Raw genomic sequence first — 19,744 nt, 5'->3', positions numbered from 1 at the left:
TTTTTTTTTTTTTACGGATTTACGGAAAAAAGTTAGAATTTAAACGTGAAAACGACATATCAATCTGGTGTAACAAGGATAAGCTTAAAAATCATATGAAATGATTAGTATGATTAAAAAGTTCGAAAGTTCTTTTTTTAATCGTTAAGAAGAGTTAATAATTCAAACATGCTTAAAAAAGTTGTTATAACAGGAATAGTTGGAGTGGGTGGATTTGCACTCTACAAAACTTCTCTTGAATATTCAAAAAAAAATTCATTATCAACATTAACACGAGAAAAATATACTCCTTTAACTGTTAGTAAGATAACACCATACAATCATAATACAAGTATATTTCGATTAAAATTTCCAAAACCATTAAAAGAACCATCTCCAATTGCTTCTTGTGTGCTTCTTAAAGATGATTCCTCACAAATAATGAGACCATATACACCAATTAGTCTTGTTGATGAATTAAACCATATTGATTTAATGATAAAAAGATATGATAATGGACATATGTCTAAATTGGTTCATAGTTTGAAAGTTGGTGATAAGATTGACGTTAAAGGTCCTATTGTTACTTTACCTTATAAAGCGAATATGAAAAAACACATTGGAATGGTATATTTATATACATACTTTTTTTTCATCACTTTACTTTGATAAACTAAATAATTTTTTTTTTTAACATAGATTTGTGGTGGAACAGGGATAACTCCAATGTATGTATTTAAAATCTTGGATTCTTTATTAGACAACATTCTAATTGTTTACACTTTTAAAAAAAACGTAGGCATCAATTAATCGATTGTATACTTCGAAATCCAGAAGATAAAACAAAAATATATTTAGTTTATGCGAATATAGCAAAAGAAGATATTCTTCTTCATGAAGAGTTGGAACAATTATCGAAAGAAAATCCCGAACAGTTTAAAATTTATTATACACTTGATAATCCACCAAAAGAAAATTGGACGCAAGGTACTGGATTTGTAAGTCAGAAAATGGTAAAAGAAAATATCCCTGCTCCAAGTGATGATGTTCTTGTATTAGTTTGTGGTCCAGGAGGGTATGACATATTTTTTTCCGTTAATAAATTTATTATTATTATTATTATATGTTCTTATTCGTAAAAAAATTTGATTTTATTATAGGATGATGCGTCATATTAGTGGACCAAAAGCACGTGATAGGTCTCAAGGACCCGTTGAAGGTATATTGAAAGAACTTGGATATACTCAAAATCAAGTGCATAAATTTTAATATGGGAAATACTGGAAATACTGTGACTGTATATGAGACAAATTTGGTTACCCTTTTTTTATAATTTTTTTTGAAATTCATTATTATTTATTGTTGACATATGTTTATATAAGTATTTTATTTCTGAAAGGATTTAATCCTTTATCCATTGAATTTATAATAAAATAAATATTGTAAAAACTTGTAATTGTAAGGTGAAAAACTATAATATTAATATAAAGTTACAAATAAATAATAATATATCCGGTAGTTATAAACAAACTTATATAATATCATTTTTTTATTTCATTATTTATTTTTTTGATTAAAATTGATAACATTATTTGAATTTCTTATCCTAATTAGAAAAATTAAAATATAAAAAGTATAATTAATATTATTGTCAATTTTTATTTTTTTTTTTACACATTGTTACTGTACAGCAATCTTTAGAGTATAATTTTGACCTAGTTTTCTGGCATCAAAGACGAATTTGGCCAAATTTTGGTTATTGATCAACCTTCGGATTAAAAAAAAATAAAATAAAATAAACAAAAACCCCTAATTGTTAATATAATTAATTCATATAATACAAGTAATATATTATTTCTTTTACGATAATAAAAGTATATATATATTCGGCTTTTAATTATATAGTCAACTCTTTCACTATATAGACTATAATCGGGTCATGGGAAAAATCAAAATATTCGGTATAATATTTTTTATTATTTGATATACAATTATTTCAATTTTTTTGGGGCGGACCTGAATTATTATTTATTCGAAGAATACTCAATAATTATCTTACAGTATAACAAAAATTAATATATATGCAATTTTATAATTTTATAATTCGGAATTTGGTGTACAATAATATTTAATTAATAAATTTTGGAAAAAGATTTATGTACCATACTGAAAATCCATTCGTTGTATCAAAATAATTATTCGTTAAAATAAAAATTCGGTTTATGGCAAGACCGATTGTACGAACATGAATAAATAAATTAGGACAATGCAGGGGTAATAATGTTTTGTTTTAAATTATAAAGTTTTGATCCATTTGATCTGCGAGAAGAGTTAATTTAGTTGCAGAAGTTTTCTTTTCTTTTTCGTTTAACAACGTAAAATACTTAAATTCAAATTAAAAAATTTCTTACAATAATATAAAGAATAAACATTTCTTTAAAAATATCTTCTGCAAATAATTTAATTCTACATAAGGTAATTGTTTTTCGTTTTAAAAGATATAATAATTTGATTGATCAATACAATTTAATCAATTTAATAATAGCAGAATCAATTATAATATTTAATGAAATTGATTGGATTTGATAATACGTTGTTGAAACATTAAATATAACATACTATATTTGTTTATACTTTGTGTTATAGTCAAAGAATAATATTTTCGAGAGACATCTTATTTAATTGTGCAACATGACGTGCCGAATTATCTGCAACTATAAATTGTATTGATTACCAAGTTTAGAGAAACACGAAAATTGAATTAAAAATACTCTTACACTCTGATTTGACGACATCAATTATCGAATTTGTTGAACTTGTAGGTACGATTTCTTTTTCTTGCATATCTGTAGAATATGATGTCAAATCAGAACCATCCATATTGCCAGAATGAATGATCACATCCTCCATGTTTATTACATTCTTCACATTTTCGTGAATATTAATAATATTAATAATTTTATTTGGTTAATAAAACAAAATAAAAATGCAATTAACATCTTACTTGAGATGGGTCATATACATGCTCAAATGAATAACGATGTTCAGATGTTTCTTTTGTAATTTCATTAGAAAATAATTGATTCAAAGAATTAATTTGTATATATTTATCCTGTGGAATTCGATCAACAAGAGTGTTAAAAGATTCATTTATTTGAGATAAAATAAATGATGATTGTTTAGAGATTTCATCCTTAATGAAATTTTGATATTTTTCTCTATTTGCTTCCACTAAATAAATTTTAATTAGTTGAATAAAAATGATTAGTAAAAAATCATTATATAATTTATTATTTACATGAACGCGCAAGTATCTCTTCGACACGTTTTTCCAAAGCTTTCTCATGCATATTAATTTGATTGGTCATAGTTTCTCGGAAAGTATTTAATTCTTCTTTAATATTCATTATATAATCATGATGTTGATTATGTAATGTCGTAAAATGATTAAGAATATTATCGATTCTTGTCAATAATTTATTATAATCAACAATACTAGGAGCTAAAACGCAATCGAATAATTTGGACAAATTGAAATCATTAACAGGTTTATTTTGATGATTACATGAAGAGCAAATATTCTTATCAACTCGCTCTTTGTTCTGTAATTCTACAATATTCGGTTGAGACAAGTAATTTGACAAAAAATTAGATTGTGTCAAGAGATCATCCATCGTTCTAGGACGTTGTTTATCGTACGATGGCTTTTTATTAAAACAAAAATTTTAAAAATTTGAGGGTTTTCGAATTTTTTTCTTTAAAACATGAAACATGAAACATACTGTAATACCTGATATGTTTCTTGTGAATTAACATGAAAACAATGAGGATTTTTATTTGAACTATTCCAATCAAAGTTTAGTTGTTGAACGAGTAGTTCTCTTTCAGTTAACTCCATATTTAATTGTTTACCGTATTTATCGTAATCTTTTTTAAAAAGGGTAAAAAAATTTGTTAAAAAGTGATGATCGACAACGTACATATTTATAGTGAGTCTAGACGCGTTTTTTTTTTTAAACTAATCAGTAATAACGCGTTAAGTAAAATGCGCATCATCTTTTTATTAAAAATATTATGAAACGCTTTAAAAAGTTAGTATAAAATATTAGTAGGCATAAAAATTAAAAATGCGACTAACGAATAAATTGAAATAATTTGTTAATGGTTTCCAAATTGGTAAACTCGGGATTCCATAAAAAGCAAGTAAATCTTTTTAATCCATTTTCTTCTATATTACGAAATTACTTCTGATCTTCAAAGCGTGAAGATCAAAAATAAGTATCAGGTATATTAAAATTGGAATATGAAATAATTTAAGAGAGATTCATTTATAAAAACTAACCTAATGAGTAATGAGTGGGAGACTGCGGATCCTAATCAGCAAAAATATCTTGGAAAGGAAACATTTAAACAATAAAAATATCTATTTAGATAAATTAAATGATAATTATTTCATTGTGTTGTGATTATAACATCTGATCTATAATGAAATATTTTTAATTTAATATGAATTTGGTAAATATTACAAAGTGGAAATTTGCCAATCTATGTGTGAGTGTATATATAATACAGTATATATATCATATATATGTATATATATGTATATATATATATATATATATATATATTAGTAGATAACTGTACGTGGGAAAAATCAATCAATCAGTTAATGATATCATAAAAGATAAATTTGGCGAATAATCTAAATAATGATTATAATGGGATGAAGAAATTTATCACGCCAGTTACCATCACGCCCATTTAAATAATATTGTTTACTGTAATTTTTTTTTTTTTGATTTTAAATCCAAATGAAACTTGAATTGGATAAATAAATTTGACACAATATATTTTTATATTATTATGTAATAATTAAACTTCAAAAAGGCTGATGTGGGGAAAGTATGAAATACTTTTTGTTATTACATATGAATATGAGATCAATATGTTCGTAGATCTTATTCAATTATGGTTATATGGATTATCATTCTGTGTAAACGAATAAAGAAAAGTAAAAAAGGCGCAAAATAAAAACGCATATAACCGAACACAATACACAACATATGATGCATTCAACAGGCTTATAAGACGTAATTTCAATGAGACGATTAAAAATCGATTTCGTCATTTTCCTTTCATTTTATGTACCATGTGGTTAATTTTTTTTTTTTTAACAAGTTTCACCAAGAAAAAACAAAATAATTTTTTTTTAAAAACAATTGTGTGAGAAAATAAAAAATCTTCTAGAATGAAAGAAAAATATATATATAAATAATACTTCTTTCTCTTTTTTAGCCAAATTGGAAAGATAATGAGAATGAAATTTTTCATTTTTTACATTTTATTATTATACATGCACTTTTTTTTTCTTTTCCTTATTATTTTCCAAATTTAGTTATATAAATATAAAATAAAATAAAGTCTTTTAAAAAGAACCAGTCATTTTAATAATAAAAATACTTTTGTGAAAGCGTTGTGAAAACGTTGTAAAAAAGCGTTATAAAAAGTGAGAATGTATGTGTGTAATCGAATACAACAAAAAAAAAAACTATAATAGACAAACAAAGCTGTATGATATTATGATTTATTATCCAAAAAGTAATTTGAAAAAGTAATATGACAAAATAGTGATGAGCGAATGTCCAAACTTGTAAAAATGGATTGGAGGGAAATGTAGTAATTGGATAAAAAGAATTCCATCACTAAATCCAAATAAAGAAAAAACAATTCCAACTTTGGAATTCTGCAAAAAACATTTTAAAAATGATTAATAATTACAAATTATGTATAATATTTATTTATGTATGCTATGTATGGCTCATGTATGCGACGTTCAAATGATCTTCTACAATGTTTTAATTAACTTCGATTCATTATGATTGATTGACAATCAATATAATCAATTGAAACCCGCAGTTCTTAATTATCATGTCGTGTCAATTAAGACTTTATATGTCTCATTCCGTGTGAATCTTTCTTTTTAACATGTTGTGTATACGAGATAAATTTTTGTGATATGCTTATTATTTATTTATTATGATTAAATGATTATTAGATAAATAAAGTATTATTTTAAAAAAGAACTTCTATTCTTATTTCTATTTTTGTGTTTATCGTTTATCAAAAAAAAAAAATTTCACCACATGATCATCGGAATTGTTTTTTTTATTTTACTCCAATTTTTCTTTCTACAACTTTCTAGTTTTCGAGTAGAAAATCCCTTCCTTATTCGAATTTCCAAGACAGAATTCTTTTTTTCCCTTTTTTTTTTCAAAAAATGAAACTAATCTGGAACTAATCTGGAACTTTAAAAAAAAAAGTAATAATTATAATTATGTAAAAATTATCATGCAATTCCTAAAATGTTACACCCTGCGGAAACTTGTCCGTTTGGTTCGAATAAAAAGAAACGATCACACTACATTTTGTCTTTTTTTAAAGTACAAATTTGCTTTGTCCCATTAAATATTCCCATGTAATAAACACGCTCTGTTTTGTCTCGTCTTTTTTTTAAAATAATAATAATTTTTTTTTTTTTTTTTTGATTTATTAGTATAATCGTACATAAAATTTATACCACAAATGTAAAAATTGCATGTTTCAATTTTTCTTTTTTTTCTTTTTCTTATTTTCTTTTTTATCATCCATCATGTGGTAAAGAAGGAAAATGTCACAAGTTCATCAATTATTACGTTGTACGATATGACAAATAATATGTAAATTAAAACAATCCCAAAAAAAATGAAAATTATTCTTTTTTTTTTTTTTTACCACCCAACTTTTGGTAACGTAATTTGTTCAAAATGTTGTTCTTTACTGCTTGTTGCTTGTTATCTGTTACCAGTTAATGATAATGTGACTCAAAATATATATATATATATAAATTTATATATTATTTTATATTATATTATATTATTATTATTATTTATTATTTATTATTATTTATTATAATTTTTTTTTTCTATTCTATAAATTGACAGTGGGTCTGACCATATTTTTTTTTTTTTTAAAAAAAAATTGTCCCACTGAAATTTTTTTTAAACCCCTTTAATTTAGTTGATTTTTTTGGTAATCCTCCTGTTACTAACCTCGTTGACTTTCAAATTTACTTACTTTATTTATTTGTATATCTTGTACGTCACACCCCTAATAATTACCTAAAAAATTATTTTTTTTTTACCTCAGCCATCAAAAAAAAAAAAAATTTTTTTTTTTTTTTAAATATATATTTACTTATTTATCAATTTAAAATATTTTTTGAACCTTTCTTTTCTTTTTCTTTCCTAATTTTTTTTTTAATTTTTCTTTTTTTTTTTTCCTCTCATAGTCCGAAGTAAAAAAAAAAATTTAATTTTTTTTTTAAAAGAATATATAAATAAAAAGTATTATTATAATATTATTATTCCTTTTACCTTTTAAACAAAAAATCATATCTTTTTTAATTTTTGTCGCGTATCATTTTTAATAATGACTGAAACAACCACTATACCAGCTAAAGAAGATAATATCACTCCTGTTGACCCTGAAAAGAAGCCTGAGGTTAAACAAGAACCTGAAGCTATTCAACCTGAAAATGAAGTCTCTGATTCTAAACCCGAAGATAAAGTTAAAGAAATTAAACCCATTGATAATGGTTATTTGCAGAAATCTTCTAAATTACTTGTGATGAAACATTGGAGTAGAAGTTACTTCGCTTTTGGAAGTGATGGTCATCCTATTTCTATACCCAATCTTAAGACTTATCATAGGAAAAATGTAAAAAGAGGTATACCAAAACCAAACGTTACTGGAAATACTTCTTCTAATGCCGAAGTCAAAGATGATGAACCTTCAAAAGTTGATGATTCTACAAAAGTTGAAGAATCTAAAAAACCTGATGAATCTACAAAAGTTGATGAATCTCCAAAAGTTGTTGAAGAATCTCCAAAAGTTGATGAATCTCCAAAAGTTGATGAATCTCCAAAAGTTGATGAATCTAAAAAACCTGAAGAACCTCCAAAAGTTGAAGAATCTACTTCAACTGATATTGTTGAAGAAGTTAAAGTTGATGATAAAGTAAAGGAAGATGTGAAAGAAGAGAGTGATAAAAAACAGGTCGATGATAAAAAATCACCGGAAACCAAAGATGAAAAACCCAAAGATGAAGTAACTGTAACACCTTACGTTAAGAAAGTATTCGAAAACATTGCTCATGCTTCTCAGACCGGTGAAGGCCTTCTATTCTATTTCAAATCTGAAACTCATCAAACTATTCCTCATGGTATTATTAACTTGAAAGATGTAATAGACGTTATAGCACTTAATGAACACAGTGGAAAACAATTTGCTTTCAAAATCGAAACAGAACATCGTACTTTTGAACTTGCTGCTGATAAAGAGGAGGATCGTGAGAGTTGGATAAAAACTATCAAGGAAAAAGCTGAGAAAGCTAGAGAGTCACCTGTAACAGTTGATGAATCTAAGTTTAATGAAACTTATGAAAAACTTGGTAAGTTTACTTTATCTTTACATTTATATAGTGTACTAAAAATGTATTATGTTGAAAAGTACATAAACTAATTTTTAACATTGTTTCTTTACAGTTAAAGGAACAGCTTTTACTGGTGAAGCATCAAAACATGCTGGTGAACTTTCTGATGAACCATTTTCTGGAGATGAAGAAACTGCTGATAAATCAAGATCTACTGAGACAAACAAACGTAAATCTTTCCTTCCTTTCGCTTTTGGAAGAAAGTCTTCGACAAATGAACCTATTGCTGCTCCTATAGTCGAAACTACTGAGGATGATAGTAAAGTTGTTGCTGAAAATACTACGGAAGAAACTGAAGAGAACAAAACTGGTGAACCCAAATCTCCTCTAAAGGCTAGTAAATTCCTTTCCTTTTTTAATAAAAAACCAGAATCAACTCAATCAACTCCCAAAGCTGATGAAGATAAAGCAAAACCTGCTGAGGAAACTACTATTGCTGAAACCAGTAATACTGCTGCTGCTACTACTAATGGTGCAGAACATCCTGAAGCTGAGAAGAAGAAATTTAATGTTACTGATTTCTTCAGTAAGAAGACAACAAGCAGCAAAGAGACTAAAGAGACTAAAGAAACTAAAGAAACTCCAAGGGAAGAAAATAAGGAGGTAACGGAACAAGGTGAACAGACTGAAAGTGCTGCTACTGATGGTGCAGAACATCCTGAAGCTGAGAAGAAGAAATTTAATGTTACTGATTTCTTCAGTAAGAAGGCAACAAGCAGCAAAGAAACTAAAGAAACTCCAAAGGAAGAAAATAAAGAGGTAACGGAACAAGGTGAACAGACTGAAAGTAAACCTGAAACTACTGAAACTCCTGCTGATGAAACAGCTCAGCATAAGGAAGGTGGTAGTTTCTTTAAAAACATCTTCAAAAAGGGGGAAACTAGTGAAAGTAAGTTATTATCCTTCATTAGAAAAGAGAGTTAATTCATATAGGTAATTAAATGTTCGCTCACGTGTACGTACAATTATTTTTTTTTTATTTCTAATAGCCGCCAAAGCAGAGACAACTGAACCTTCTTCTGCTGATGTTACAACTACTGAAGCCAAAAATGATGGAAATAAAGAAACTGAAGAAACAACTGATACCCATGATGCAGAAGATAAGGATAAAACTGAAGATAAAGCTGAACCTTCCCTTGTTCGCAGAGTGACTACCAAGATTTTTGGTGGGAAAAGAGCTAAATCGCCAAAAGCTGATGAAAAAAAATCAGAATCCATTTCTCGAGATTTAATTGATAAAATAGAAGAATCTGAAGAAAAAAATGAAGAAACTGAAGAAAAAAAGGAAGAAACTGAAGAAACAAAACCCACCGAAAATGCCGATGCTACAGCACAAACTTCTGAACAGACTGCTGAACAGACTGCTGAACAAAATGCTGAACAAACCGCAGGACCAGAAAGTTCCACTGAAACCGAAAACAAAAAGAAAGAAAAAAGTAGTATATTTAGTAATTTTGGCAGAAGGTTAGTTTCTCTTTTCCTTGCTTATTCCTTACTTAATAATGTGATTTTTTTTTAATCATTTTTCTTTTACGTCTATAGAAAAAGTGGTGGTGTTAAGAAAGAAAATTCAGAATCACAAGATAAAGCAGAAACAGATGAAGCTGTTGCATCAGCCACCGAAGCGACTGATGTAGAAGAACCAAAGGAAGAAAAGACTGAAAAGGCTAATCAAAAACCAGTCTTCCCTGATGAAAAAAGGACAAAAAAGAGCGGAAACCTTCAAAAACAATCTGGTTTTCTAAAAAATTTTGAACAACGTTATTTTGTGCTCACTGATGATAAAAAGTTATTTTACTATAGAAATAGTAATGATGCAACAACTCAGAAATCTATTGATATTCTTAAAGTCAAAATAGGTGATGGAAATAAATTTGACCTCGAAACAAAGTCAAGAACATATAAATTAAGTGCTGATTCCGAAGAAGATCGTGAATCATGGATCAAAGTATTTAAAGAGTTAGGATTTGAAGTCGAATCTCATGTATCAACATCCGAAAGCAGAGAACTACCCAAAAAACTTGATGAAGTAGTACCATCTGGTAGTGGAAATGAAAATGATATTGAAAAATCTGTTAAAGATGCCGCTGATAAATCTGCTGATACTGCTGATGCTAAAGTAACTGAAGCTCAAGAGACAACGACGCAATCCGCCAAGGTGGTTGAAGAATCTACAGAGGAAATAACTGTTACAACAGAATCAACAGAAATACAAATATCGTCATAAAAAAAAAGTAAAAATTTTAATAATTGTAATAATTCATAGATGATTTTTCTATTCGTTTAAGAATTTCATCACCTCATTAATAACGGCCAATGCAGTATTTAACCTTAATCAATTAACTCGTAATTTCCCCTTACCTATTATTATTTTTTTATACATCATAAATTTGTTGTATTGTTTTATTTTTTTTTCTTCAAACTAATATGTATAACTATATCTAAATTTTTCAAAAATATTTTTCTTATTCCTTTTTTTTTATTATTATGCAAAAAAAAATACACAAAAAATTCATTTTCTTTTTTACATTACTTTTTATTCCGCCTTATCATTATTTCTATTATCATTATTATTTACAGTAGAAAGAAAGATGGCATCATTTGGTATTATTATTGCTACGTTATTGAAAAGTAAAAAAAAAAAAATTTTTTTTATAATATATCAATAAATAGGATTATTAATTATTTTTTAATTTCATTAATTTCATTAATTTCGTTAATTTTATTATAATTATTGAATATTAAAATCAAAAGTTTTATTGAATTTTTTTTCTAATTATTGAAAGTTTAATAAAAGCAAAAAAAAAAATTGGCTGTTATAAAAATTTAATTTCAATTAAAAAATTATACTTATATATAGAAAATTTTAAATAAGAAAGGTAATTCTTTTTTTGGTAATAAACGGAACAGGTTTATTATAATTATGCAGAAATTGTATATGTTATACATATATAAATGCTACCGTATCCACTTTAATTCAAATAATAAATAAAAATTCTTCTATATAATTTTAAAATGCCAACTAATTTATATATCTAAAATATTAAAATATTTATATATTTTACAAATAATGCAATTTAACAAAAAGATATAATAAAATATTATAAATACTTTTTTCATAATCATTATAAAGATATCATAAATTATTGTTCGTAGCAGATTTATAAAATACCTTAAAATTTCAATTTTTACACATGATAATATTACACTTTTATGATTAATTTATTAGAAAAAATGTATATCTTGTCTCTTTTGTATAATGTTTAAATTTCACATCTTATAACAAAAAAAGAAATTCAAATATTTTAAAAAATATCTACTATGTGTATTTTCCCTGCTTTGCAAGTTTACTTAAAGCATTAAAGATGGTTTTAAATGTCATTTTTATTTTCAGGTTTTTTCTTATTAAATCATGTAACATATTTAATTCTGGCCAGAATTAAATGATTGGTATACAAAATTCCTTTTTTGAAATAAAAGTGAAATTTAAACATCACATATAAGGATGAGAATTAAATTTATCCTATATATAATATAATCTTTTTTCTTTAGGTAGAATTAGTATATTTGTTTTATATACTATATATAGTCTGGTAATTTTATTTTATTTATTAATTTATTATAGATGTGATCTTTACATAAATGCTCAATTTAATTCCTAAAAATTAGGGGTATGTCAAAGTGGTACTAATAGAGGTAAAATATATAGTTAGTTACTCTTATTTTGTTTTTCTATTTTCTTTGTAAAGTAACTAATTTTTAAAAAACAAATTATCAAAATGGAAAAAATAAATAATTAGTTTTTTTTTTCTATTGAATTTTAATTTTACATCATTTCATATTTGATAATATTTATATATAGCAAATTTTATTTGAAAGAAAAATATATAAACTTCTTTTATATTATTTATTAAATTATTTATTTTATCTAATTTATCATTCTATATTTAATAGTATATATATATAGCTAATAAAAACAGATTTATATATACATGCCATTTAAATAAAGTATACAGTAGAAATTTAGAAATGAGATGTAAGTAAAAAAGAAAAAAAAATGTAACATTAGTAGAGGATCCCGGATATCACATATATAACTCACATTTGAGTTTTAGCAAATTCAATCAAAATTAGGTTAAACTCATAATTTTAGATAAAGCAAATTGATTGAAAATTAATTAATAGTCATAATTATGAGTTTTAGCAAATTGTATTGATTTTACAAAGTCATATTTTATATTTGAACAAATTGGTACTTTTTTTTATCCTTTTTTTTTTAACTTTTATTGATAATATTTTTAAAAATATTAGTTTCGGGTTTGGGTTATATTTTGGCCAAAATTAAGTATAATTCCGGCCAAAGTTAAGCATAATGCAGGCCAAAACCCATCTGATTAGTTTCGCAACATTTTATTTTTTTAATAATTATTTATATTTAATTTATTATTTTTATTAATTACCGTATATAGCAAGCCACAGTACCCCGGGTATCTTGCAAAAATTGGGGGTTTGACCCTGTACCCCCAGGTACTAAACAAAGCCTAAAAATTCCATATTTTGCAAATATCTCACGTTCTACCAGTCCAATTTGAACGATCTTTTTTTTATCTTGTAAAGCTCAATGAGAGCTATCAAACAAAAAAAAGATGGCTCAAATCTGATCACTGGATCACGAGATAATTGTAAAATATCCCCCTGGGTACTATACAATTCTATGAAATTTTTCAAGGGGGGTACTATGCATAGGAGGGGTATTATGGCCCGTGATATACGGTATTATTTTATCTATAATCTACATATTTTTAATTATAAATTATAAAAATCAACAGTTTAATTTATATTAATTATTTATTTTTTTTATTGATAATAAAAAAAAAAGATTGTTAATTTCAGTAAATTGATAATTAAATTTACCGATCTACAAATAATTTGAATAAACTGAAATTATATTTTATTAAGCAAATTTAAACCTATATTATTTAGAATTTTACTATAACTCATATTTTGAGTTTTAGCAAATTAGTATAGATTTAAAATATGATAATTTGATTTTTAGCAAATTAGATTTATTTTAGCAGAAGCAAAAAATGCTAAATTCATGCAGATCAGTTATGAGTTATAGAGCATTCTTAACTTACACATCATGTGTACGATATTAATATACGCACTGGCCAGAAGTTAAGTTTAACGTTATTACGTGTAAGTGCATAACTCCCAATCTTGGACCAGTGCGTACGTTAATATCGTATACAGGCATAGATCATCGTGGAATTTCAGGGGATTTTCTGCGATTAAACTGGGTCTGAATGATCGGCAATTAGGAATTCGCATGATGCGTACATTAAGGAACCTTATGAGTTATATATGTGATGTCTGGGGTCCTATTAGTAGTAAAAATAAAAAAATGAAGTTGAATAGTAAAAAGTATAATAATAAAAATATTGAAATAAAAACTTCAGTAAAACTAATTGGAACAAATGGAATAATTTAGTATTTTATTGAATTTTTCTTCAAAGAAATAGTCTTATTTCATAATACTTAGTTTTTATATATATTTTGTTTTTCTTATTTTTATAAGTTTAGATTAAGATTCCATTATTAAAACTAAAATTAATTTTTTTTTTTAACTTTATCACAATAAGACTTCAATATATCTATATCTTGTATGCTATTTAAACCTTTATAAAATTCAGGTTTTATTATTTCTACTGTTTTTGCCAATATTGTTATCAAGAAGTCAGTTTAACTTGTTCATTCAATCTCAAATCTTTTAAAGTATTCATTATCTTCCTACTAAAATAACCTTATTTATCTTGGTAAATTATACTGACACAATTTTTTTTCCTTTTAAGGTCAAAGAAATAAAATTATTCATTTTTCATGAAAAAAAATTGCTAAATTTGACCTGGCCACTCAGAAGAAAATTTATTTTTTAATAAAAATTTAACCGATTCCTAGAAGTTAATTAGTTGATTTAATAAATTTTTTGCCGGTGGAAAAAAAAATTATTTTTTTATGATTATAATTGGTCAAAACTAAAATCACATGACTAAATAAAATAAATTTTTTTATCTTTTTTTAACATTTATATGACCCGTCCGGTTATGAGAAATGAATAATTTTATTTACTTGACCTAAATTTAAAAGTTCTATATCCTTTTTTTTTCTTATTTTTAGAAAGTATATTTCATTAAAAAAGTAATTCATAAAAATTTCTTCTCTTTCAATGTATTGTAATTTATTACATTTGTTACTTATCCATCAGAAATTCCATTTCTTTTATTAATATAAACTGTTTTTTAAAGATATTTTCTTAAAATCATATTCTATATTTAGTAATATATATTTTTGATTGAAAACTATTATTTGTACTCAACCATTTATTTTTATTACTTTTTAAATTATGAAATAATCTTTTCTTATATTTTTCTTATTCTTTCTGTAATTTAAACTGTTTATTAAAATTTAAATTCTTATGTATAATTATATAGTTACTTCTATTATTTTTTTAATATAAGTAATACCTATTCATTTATTTAATACTAATTTCATTTGTTTATAATCTTTGAATGCTGAAAGCAAAGATATTTTTACCACCTTTGAGTGATAATTTTGATATACTTTTCTATTATATAATATCATATAAGTATAGATATTACTATAATAAAAGTATAGAGCGTGAACATGTCTAGGATAACCAAAAAAAGCTGCGGGCATCAAAAATGTACAACACTGAATATATGGTATATTTTTACATAAATTAATAAAATAATATTTAAAAAAAAAATAATAAAATTTTCTTTTTTTTTTGGCAATGTTTTAGTTTTACCAGTTTTATAAAATTATATCTAAGTAATGTAACATTTTTTTTTAATGTATTTTTAGAACATTTATATTACAATAAAACATTTTCAAACTTGTGTAAACACCATTTAAAATGTCTGACAAGATTAATTATAAATTGCCAATTATTTTATATTGTTAAATGGCAAATCGGCAAATTATCAGCAATTAATTTTTAACTACACATTTCATCATATATTAAAAGTTAGCTTTAATAAGATCTATTTTAAACAATATTAATTTATTTACAATGAAATTTTATTTTTGTAATATTTTTTGATTATGTAATTATGTAATTTATATTACTTTATTATCATTTTATATTAAATATAATTTTTATTATTGTATCATAATTCATCATTACTATATATTTTTCTTAGTATCTATTAAAAAAGTTTAAGTACATAATTTTAGTGTCTTATATTATATAAGGTCTTTGCAATAGAAAGGTACAAAACTCAAAAAATATCAAAAATTGAATTAATATTAAATTTGCATTTATTTCAGTAAAAAAAATATAATTAGCATATAAAGTAAAATCAAATTTTTTTTTGAGTTTCATACCTTTTTATTGCAAAGATTCTATATAATTAATATATATTATTAGATATTTTTTTTTATTTTTTTTATACTTTTTTTTAACTTTCAATCTTTTGCATTTTTACTTATTAAAATTTTATAATTGACATAAATTATATTATTTAAAATAATAAAAAAAAATTTATAATGTCTTAATTTTAATTAATAAAAAATATATATTTTTTATTTTCTATTTTAATAGTATTGTTTAGGGTTTCGATCTGGATTTGTTCAATCCAGATTTAAATCTGAATTTCCTTATTTTTGGTATACATGCTGCCCAAATTATTTTGGGATGCCATAATTATAATTTGGGATGCCATAATTCATTCGGTTTATATATAATTTACTATGTAAAGTGCCAAAATAATTTGGGATGCCATAATTGAATTTGGGATTTACTTATAATTACGGCAGTCCAAAATAATTTGGGTGGCATGTATAATTTTTGGATATCCAGATCTTACTTTTTTGTAACAGATGAATCCATTTTTATTAATTTGAGTCAGCACTATAAATTTGGCCAGAGCTAACAAATTTTGCAGACAGTTAATATTTGACGTTAAATATTAATTCCAGTCAAAATTATAATTTTGGTCAGAGTTAAGGTCAAATTTAGAATTCAGATTCAATCCAGATTCGCAAGAGAAGATCTGGATTCTATTCAGATTGCTTTAAAAAATAGGATCGAAACCCTAGTATTGTTTTTATTTTTTTTAAAAAAAAAATTTTTGTATAGAGATTAGAGATTTTAAAATGTAATTTTCAGTATTTTAATTAAAATAAATTACTTTTAATGTTTAAATAAAGTTGTTCAGTAAATTTAAACCTACTTGTATACTATAGATTTCTACTAAATTTTGATGGATACTTATAAAGTATAATTATGTATTTTTCCTAAAAAAAATTTATAATTTTTAGGAATTTTACATAATCTTAAATTACCCCTAAAAATCACACTTTTTGGAATGAAAACTGTGGCTTTTTTACAGAAACTTCAAAATCATAACGATGGCTTAATGTGCAGTAACTGCATATATGTAATTTCTTTACGATTACATAATGTAGTCACTATGTATTTATAACACAGTTATTGCGCATTAAACCATTGCTATGATCTTGAAGTTTCTGTAAAGTTATTATTATTTTTAAATTAAGTAACATATTGAATATTGAAAGAAAGTAAAGTAGCAAAATATTAGCAATACTATCTTTTTATAAAAAAAAACTATAAAACCTATAAATAATAATATAATTATTGAATTAGTATTGTTGATAATTTAAAGCATAATAAAATAAAAAAATTGTTTGATGTAATTTTCTTTATTAAATTTTTATGTACAAACTACAGTTTAATTCAAAAAAAGTGATTTTTAGAGGTAAAAAAAATTAATTTAGGGTTGTATAAAATTCCTAAGAATTAGAAAATTTTTTTAGAAAAAATACATAATTATTATAAAGTTATAAATTTTTTGCAATAGAATAGCTACATTGCATTTTTTTTTAATTTTACAGCATAATTTAAGTATTTTGATTAAAATAAATCAATTCTGATGAAACTATTTGCAACTTAATTTTTACCAAAATTTAATAAGTTATTATAATAGAATTAATTGTATTACATTTTTATAAATTTTAATAAAAAAAAAAGAATTTTTCTAACTATCACTGGGGTGATGATCACTGGTGACTGAAATTATGATGATCGACCAGCATTAAAAAAATATAGTGCCGGTAAAAATTGATAATTCTGGCCAACGGTAATGATAACCCCTGGTGATTTGAAGTAAAAATAAAAAAAATATATACAGTCAACTCCCTCTATAGTCACTCCCGTTATAGTCACATTCTACTATATAGTCACACCAGTTGAATGTTCAAAACACTTTATTATTAAAAACTATCCTATATAGTCACAATCTATCTATAGTCACTATCACACCTATCCTCAAAAATCTTATATTAAAAAGAACCGTTTATAATCACAGTTATATAAAGAATATATTAAATAACTTGGCATCTAATAATCGTACAAAGATGTATCATAGCTTGTTAGAATCGTCTCACTGAGATGAATCGAATGGTGGTAGTTTTATCCTTTTGCTGTACAAACAGTCTTATGACTTTATCTTTTATTTATACTTTGAACTTCGAAAATATAATCGAACAATATCACAAAAATAAGAAAATAAACTAATAAAAAATAAAAAGAGTAGCTTCACGATTCATACAAGTAAAGAAATCTAAACTAAAATAAAATTAAAGCAAAGAAAAACTGAACTATTACAGAATCGCATACCCCAACTTTACCCAAAGGCCAGTGTGAGTCAACTATCCAACATCCAAAAATCCAGTCCGTTACCAGAAAGAAATCCTAAGAGGTTGAACTGTTAAGCGGCGCAGAAAATCCAAGTGCGAGATCCAAGATCCACCCCGAATTATAGAAGAGGATATCCAAGAAATCCAGGAATCCTGAGAGACTGACGCCAAAGAAGAGTTGTGTTGTTGTAGAGAAGTAGTATTAGGAGAAGTTTTATCCTTTTGCGATCACTGGCTGATGAGTTATTCAACAAAATGTTAAGCATCGGCATTATTATATTTCTTGATTTACGTTTACTGCGCCATTTAACATTTTGCTAAATTTCTCAGTACCTAGTGATTGTAAAAAGACGATTAATAGCTCGTTGGAATCGCCTCATCAAGACGAATCGAATGGCGGTAAGATCGTCTCTCTAGGATCAATATTGGCAGAGTTATTACACAAAAACCATTAATATTTTTTTAATTTCGGAAATTAATCTAGTGATTGGATTTCGATGTATTTTATACCATTAGATTCGTCGCATTAAGACGAATCGAATGGTAGTAAGATTGTCTCTCTAGGATCAATATTGGCAGAGTTATTACACAAAAACCATTAATATTTTTTAATTTCGGAAATTAATCTAGTGATTGGATTTCGATGTATTTTATACCATTAGAACCGTCTCATCAAGACGAATCGAATGGCGGTAAGATCGTCTCTCTAGGATCAATATTGGCAGAGTTATTACACAAAAACCATTAATATTTTTTTAATTTCGGAAATTAATCTAGTGATTGGATTTCGATGTATTTTATACCATTAGAACCGTCTCATCAAGACGAATCGAATGGCGGTAAGATCATCTCTCTACGATTAATATTGGCGGAGTTACGATACAATAAAGTTTTGAGTATAATTTTAGCTAAAATTATGTTAATTTTTGGCCGGAATTATGATATACTAATATAAGAAATTTTTTATATAGTCACATCTCTTTATAATCACCAAATATGGACTGTCCCAAATGTGTGACTATAAAGAGAGTTGACTGTACTATAAATATATATAATATATTGTTTATTTTGTTTAATAATGTGAATAAATCATTTTTTCATATATAATTTATAATAGCTTCATAATACTATATTTGATATATCAAAATAATAAGAAAATATAAAGTTATAGTCAAAGAAGCTTTATGATTTGGGCCAAAATTAAAAGTCAGATTATCTAAGTCATAAAATTCACATGCCTGAGCTTTTTTAATGGAAATCTAAGATAGGAATATAGACACTGTGTAGACCTTTACTTAAACTAAAATGTACAATTAAAATTTGATGAATTTTATTAGTCAAATTTCATTTATATAATATTTATATTAGAAAAATTTTTGCAATGTTTTTTGCATGAAAAAATACAGTATTTATTTTATAATGAAAAATTCTTGTACTATAGTGTTTTTTTAAAAAAAAAGCAAAAAAATATTTATTTAAAATAACTTTTATAAT

At 24.9% G+C, this 19,744-nt stretch overlaps 3 protein-coding genes across 3 annotated transcripts; 2 read left to right on the top strand and 1 right to left on the bottom strand.

Moving 5' to 3' along the window:
* Window positions 1-120: 120 nt before the first annotated feature.
* Window positions 121-1,434, top strand: OCT59_029574 (uncharacterized protein). Its single transcript, XM_025315641.2, has 4 exons — window positions 121-606; window positions 679-707; window positions 779-1,054; window positions 1,140-1,434. The coding sequence occupies exons 1-4, from the start codon at window positions 169-171 to the stop codon at window positions 1,246-1,248; spliced, it is 852 nt and encodes a 283-aa protein (XP_025182319.1). The 5' UTR covers window positions 121-168; the 3' UTR covers window positions 1,249-1,434.
* A 961-nt stretch (window positions 1,435-2,395) lies between these two features.
* Window positions 2,396-3,877, bottom strand: OCT59_029573 (uncharacterized protein; the record flags this gene model as incomplete). Its single annotated transcript, XM_025315640.2, has 5 exons — window positions 2,396-2,693; window positions 2,757-2,901; window positions 2,984-3,210; window positions 3,278-3,683; window positions 3,770-3,877. 5 exons carry the CDS (start codon window positions 3,875-3,877, stop codon window positions 2,626-2,628), a joined length of 954 nt encoding a protein of 317 aa, XP_025182318.2. The 3' UTR covers window positions 2,396-2,625.
* A 3,419-nt stretch (window positions 3,878-7,296) lies between these two features.
* Window positions 7,297-11,329, top strand: OCT59_029572 (uncharacterized protein). Its single transcript, XM_066144814.1, has 4 exons — window positions 7,297-8,467; window positions 8,562-9,398; window positions 9,499-9,973; window positions 10,052-11,329. Exons 1-4 carry the CDS (start codon window positions 7,447-7,449, stop codon window positions 10,734-10,736), a joined length of 3,018 nt encoding a protein of 1,005 aa, XP_065994767.1. The 5' UTR covers window positions 7,297-7,446; the 3' UTR covers window positions 10,737-11,329.
* Window positions 11,330-19,744: the final 8,415 nt, after the last annotated feature.

This window comes from Rhizophagus irregularis, chromosome 9 (assembly GCF_026210795.1).
Source record: "Rhizophagus irregularis chromosome 9, complete sequence".
In the NCBI taxonomy this organism is placed as follows: domain Eukaryota; kingdom Fungi; phylum Glomeromycota; class Glomeromycetes; order Glomerales; family Glomeraceae; genus Rhizophagus; species Rhizophagus irregularis.
The sequence above is the reverse complement of the archived record's forward strand: the minus strand, read 5'-3'. Positions and strand labels throughout refer to the sequence as shown.

Bases quoted from the DNA above. Each gene is read 5' to 3' on its own strand.
- OCT59_029574 (XM_025315641.2), top strand. From the start codon at position 169: ATGCTTAAAAAAGTTGTTATAACAGGAATAGTTGGAGTGGGTGGATTT. The intron at 708-778 runs GTATGTATTTAA...AAAAAAACGTAG, and splicing joins GGAACAGGGATAACTCCAAT to GCATCAATTAATCGATTGTA. The intron at 1,055-1,139 runs GTATGACATATT...ATTTTATTATAG, and splicing joins TTAGTTTGTGGTCCAGGAGG to GATGATGCGTCATATTAGTG.
- OCT59_029572 (XM_066144814.1), top strand. From the start codon at position 7,447: ATGACTGAAACAACCACTATACCAGCTAAAGAAGATAATATCACTCCT. The intron at 8,468-8,561 runs GTAAGTTTACTT...GTTTCTTTACAG, and splicing joins TGAAACTTATGAAAAACTTG to TTAAAGGAACAGCTTTTACT. The intron at 9,399-9,498 runs GTAAGTTATTAT...TATTTCTAATAG, and splicing joins AAAGGGGGAAACTAGTGAAA to CCGCCAAAGCAGAGACAACT.